This window comes from Piliocolobus tephrosceles, chromosome 13 (assembly GCF_002776525.5).
Source record: "Piliocolobus tephrosceles isolate RC106 chromosome 13, ASM277652v3, whole genome shotgun sequence".
In the NCBI taxonomy this organism is placed as follows: Eukaryota; Metazoa; Chordata; class Mammalia; order Primates; family Cercopithecidae; genus Piliocolobus; species Piliocolobus tephrosceles.
Window position 1 is genome coordinate 9,402,102 of NC_045446.1, and position 3,123 is coordinate 9,405,224.

The 3,123-nt window shown below is 52.1% G+C and overlaps 1 protein-coding gene across 8 annotated transcripts in view; it reads left to right on the forward strand.

Moving 5' to 3' along the window:
* The window catches only part of RASGRP2 (RAS guanyl releasing protein 2), a 21,100-nt gene that overhangs the window by 17,380 nt on the left and 597 nt on the right, over positions 1 to 3,123 (forward strand). For all 8 annotated transcript variants that reach the window (XM_023186216.1, XM_023186214.1, XM_023186213.1 and 5 more), the window contains exons 13-15: positions 906 to 1,047; positions 1,303 to 1,339; positions 2,087 to 2,266. In XM_023186216.1, the coding sequence (XP_023041984.1) occupies positions 906 to 1,047; positions 1,303 to 1,339; positions 2,087 to 2,266 (359 nt within the window). The remainder of the gene's footprint in view (positions 1 to 905; positions 1,048 to 1,302; positions 1,340 to 2,086; positions 2,267 to 3,123) is intronic.

Sequence of the window (3,123 nt, forward strand, 5' to 3'; positions counted from 1 at the left end):
CACCGCCCGGCCCCTATAATTTTTTCTAAATGGCCGGTTATCCTAATGCTCCCTTGATTTGAAGGACCACCTGGATCACACATTATGAGACCCCTCATATAGCAGGTGGGAGTCTCAAGCGAGGGCCAGTCCCGATGGGAAAAGCACTTGGTGGCTGAGGACCCTCCTATCTGTGCGGACACTGTTGTAAAACTTCACTTGTATTATCTAATTTAATCCTCACCAAAATCCTATGAAATGTAGGAATGATCATTACATCCATTTATAGATGAGGAAACGGAGGGGCAGGGAGATTACTCAGCTACTCACTGGCAAATTGTCAAGAGGCAGAGAGGTAGAGCTGCGATTTGAACTGAGGTCTGTGTCTAGAACACATGCTCATTCTTTCCCTAAAATGTATTCATAGGTGAAAAAGGGCTTCTGCGGAAAGCCCTGGGTTATGTGGGAAATCCTGGATTTACAGATGTCTTTCCAGCAGGATGATGCAGGAGAGAGAGGGGTGCGATTTCTCCCAGTCTCTCCTGGTCCCAGAACTCATTAGAGAGTTCTCCCTGCTCAGGGCTCCCTACTGGTGTTGCACACAGTACACTTCGGGAGCCCGAGGCTGATGGTTCCATGGAAAGTACACAGTCCTTTTAGTTTGCAAACCAAGTGTGAAGTGGGCAGGGCAGGCCACTGTTCTGAGAAGGAACCCAGGGAAAGGGACTGGCCCAAGACCACACACTGGTTAGCGGCACTTCCCACATCTGTCTGACCCCTAGTCCAGTGCTGTCTTTTCTTTACTCTGCACCAGGAGTCCAAAATCAGGAGTTCCATGAGGACACTGGGAACAGTGGGATGGGTTAGGCCAGCGGTGGATGTTCCTGGGGAGGGCCCGAGCTGAGGTGCCCCCCAACTCCCCACAGGGATGGCTGCATCAGCAGGGAGGAGATGGTGTCCTATTTCCTGCGCTCCAGCTCTGTGCTGGGGGGCCGCATGGGCTTCGTACACAACTTCCAGGAGAGCAACTCCTTGCGCCCGGTCGCCTGCCGCCACTGCAAAGCCCTGGTGAGCACCCCCTTCCCGGCTCACCGCCCAAGCCACGCCCCTCCAGCCCCGGCCCCGCCCTCCCTTCTGGCCCCGCCTCTGCCGGAGCCCTTTTCAAGCCTGGAAAACCTGGTTAATTCCATCTGTCTCTCCTACTGCGGTTCTGCCCCTGGCCCTGAGGCGGGCTCTAAAGCCCCAGTCCCACCCTCAAGAAGGAAGAAGTAGAGTCATCACCTCTAAATCCCACCTCCCACCACGGCCTCTCCTCTATTGCAGATCCTGGGCATCTACAAGCAGGGCCTCAAATGCCGAGGTGAGATGGAATGACTGGTAGGGCTGCTGGGCAGTGGTTTTTTTTTTTTTTTTTTTTTTTTTTTTTGGAGAGTTACTATTTTGGTGGGGCAATTGCCAAGGAGTGAAGTACCTTAAAATCAGGTGCGTGGCCAGGCACGGTGGCTCACGCCTGTAATCCCAGCACTTTGGGAGGCCGAGGCGGGTGGATCACCTGAGGTCAGGAGTTAAAGACCAGCCTGACCAACACAAGGAAACCCCGCCTCTACTAAAAACACAAAAGGTAGCTGGGCGTGGTGGCACCCACTTGTAATCCCAGCTACTCGGGAGGCTGAGGCATGAGAATCGCTTGCACCTGGGTTTCAAGTTATTCCACCTGGGTTTCAAGTGATTCCACCTGGGTTTGCAGTGAGCTGAGATCACGCCACTGCACTCCAGCCTGGGCAACAGAGCGGGCTCTGTCTCAAAACAAAACAAAAAACAAAAAAACCCCAAAACCCCACGAAATCAGAGGTGCAAGATGATTGATGTGAACAGAGTGGCCTTTAAGAGACTATTTATTTTGATGAGGCAGCTGCTCAGGAACAGAGAACGTGGGAGAGGGCATAGACTGACAGGAGGAGGAGAATACTTTGGAAGGAGACTCTCATTTTGGTGGGGCAGCTGCTCAGGAACAAAGGTTCCTGGGGAGGGGCGCAAGCCTGCGGGATGGGATGGAGGGTATTCTGACCAATGGCCCTGGCTGGGCTCTCCATTTGCCCTCCCCTAGCCTGTGGTGTGAACTGCCACAAGCAGTGCAAGGATCGCCTGTCAGTTGAGTGTCGGCGCAGGGCCCAGAGTGTAAGCCTGGAGGGGTCTGCACCCTCACCCTCACCCACGCACAGCCACCATCACCGCGCCTTCAGCTTCTCCCTGCCCCGCCCTGGCAGGCGAGGCTCCAGGCCTCCAGGTAAGAGGGACTCATTCTGTACCGGCCTGTGGAGGGAGGGATGCAGGGCCATTGGGGCAAAGAACGCAGGATGGAAGCCATTCCAAAGTGCATAATTCTTTTTTTGTGGTGGGATAATAAAGAAGGGACAGGTAAGGGTGCCAGAAAGTGGCCAGGGAGCCCTGGACCTTCTGAGGCTGAGGAGAAAGACCCTAATTTATAAAGAGGTATAATAGTGAAAGAGGCTCTAAATTCCAATTACAGTCTTATTTTGTTGGAGGGATTAACGAAGGATTGGAGAAGGTGTTATATGAGCCATTGGCTTGCCTTTCCCTTTTTGGCTGTTCTGGAGGTTCTTCTGGGGAAAGTCCCTTGCCCTGATAATGTCCTGGCAGCTCTCTTGGGGTCTTTGATGGTTTTAGGTCAGTTTGCTGAATGACAATTGGCCAAATGATTATTTTGCTGAGAACAGTCCGAACAACTGTGTTAAACTGGGGTCTAAGGTAGTTGATCACAGCTGTTTACGCTGGCATAAGTCCTCAAAAAACAGAGGCAGGCACAGGGCATACATCCTCAAAAATGGAAAAGATAAATCCATTTGCATTGAGCCTTCCAGAAGTGCTGGGGTCTAAAATGTGAAATACACACAAAATTGACATTTAAGCAAACTGTGCTGACGAATCTGTGGCGGCAAAAAAACTGTGGCAAAACGAAAACATAGAAAAAGAGCCCCAAAAATTGGGCTGAGGCTGGGTGTGGTGGCTCACGCCTGTAATCCCAGCACTTTGGGAGGCTGAGGCATGAGAATCGCTTGAACCTGGGTTTCAAGTGATTCCACCTGGGTTTCAAGTGATTCCACCTGGGTTTGCAGTGAGCTG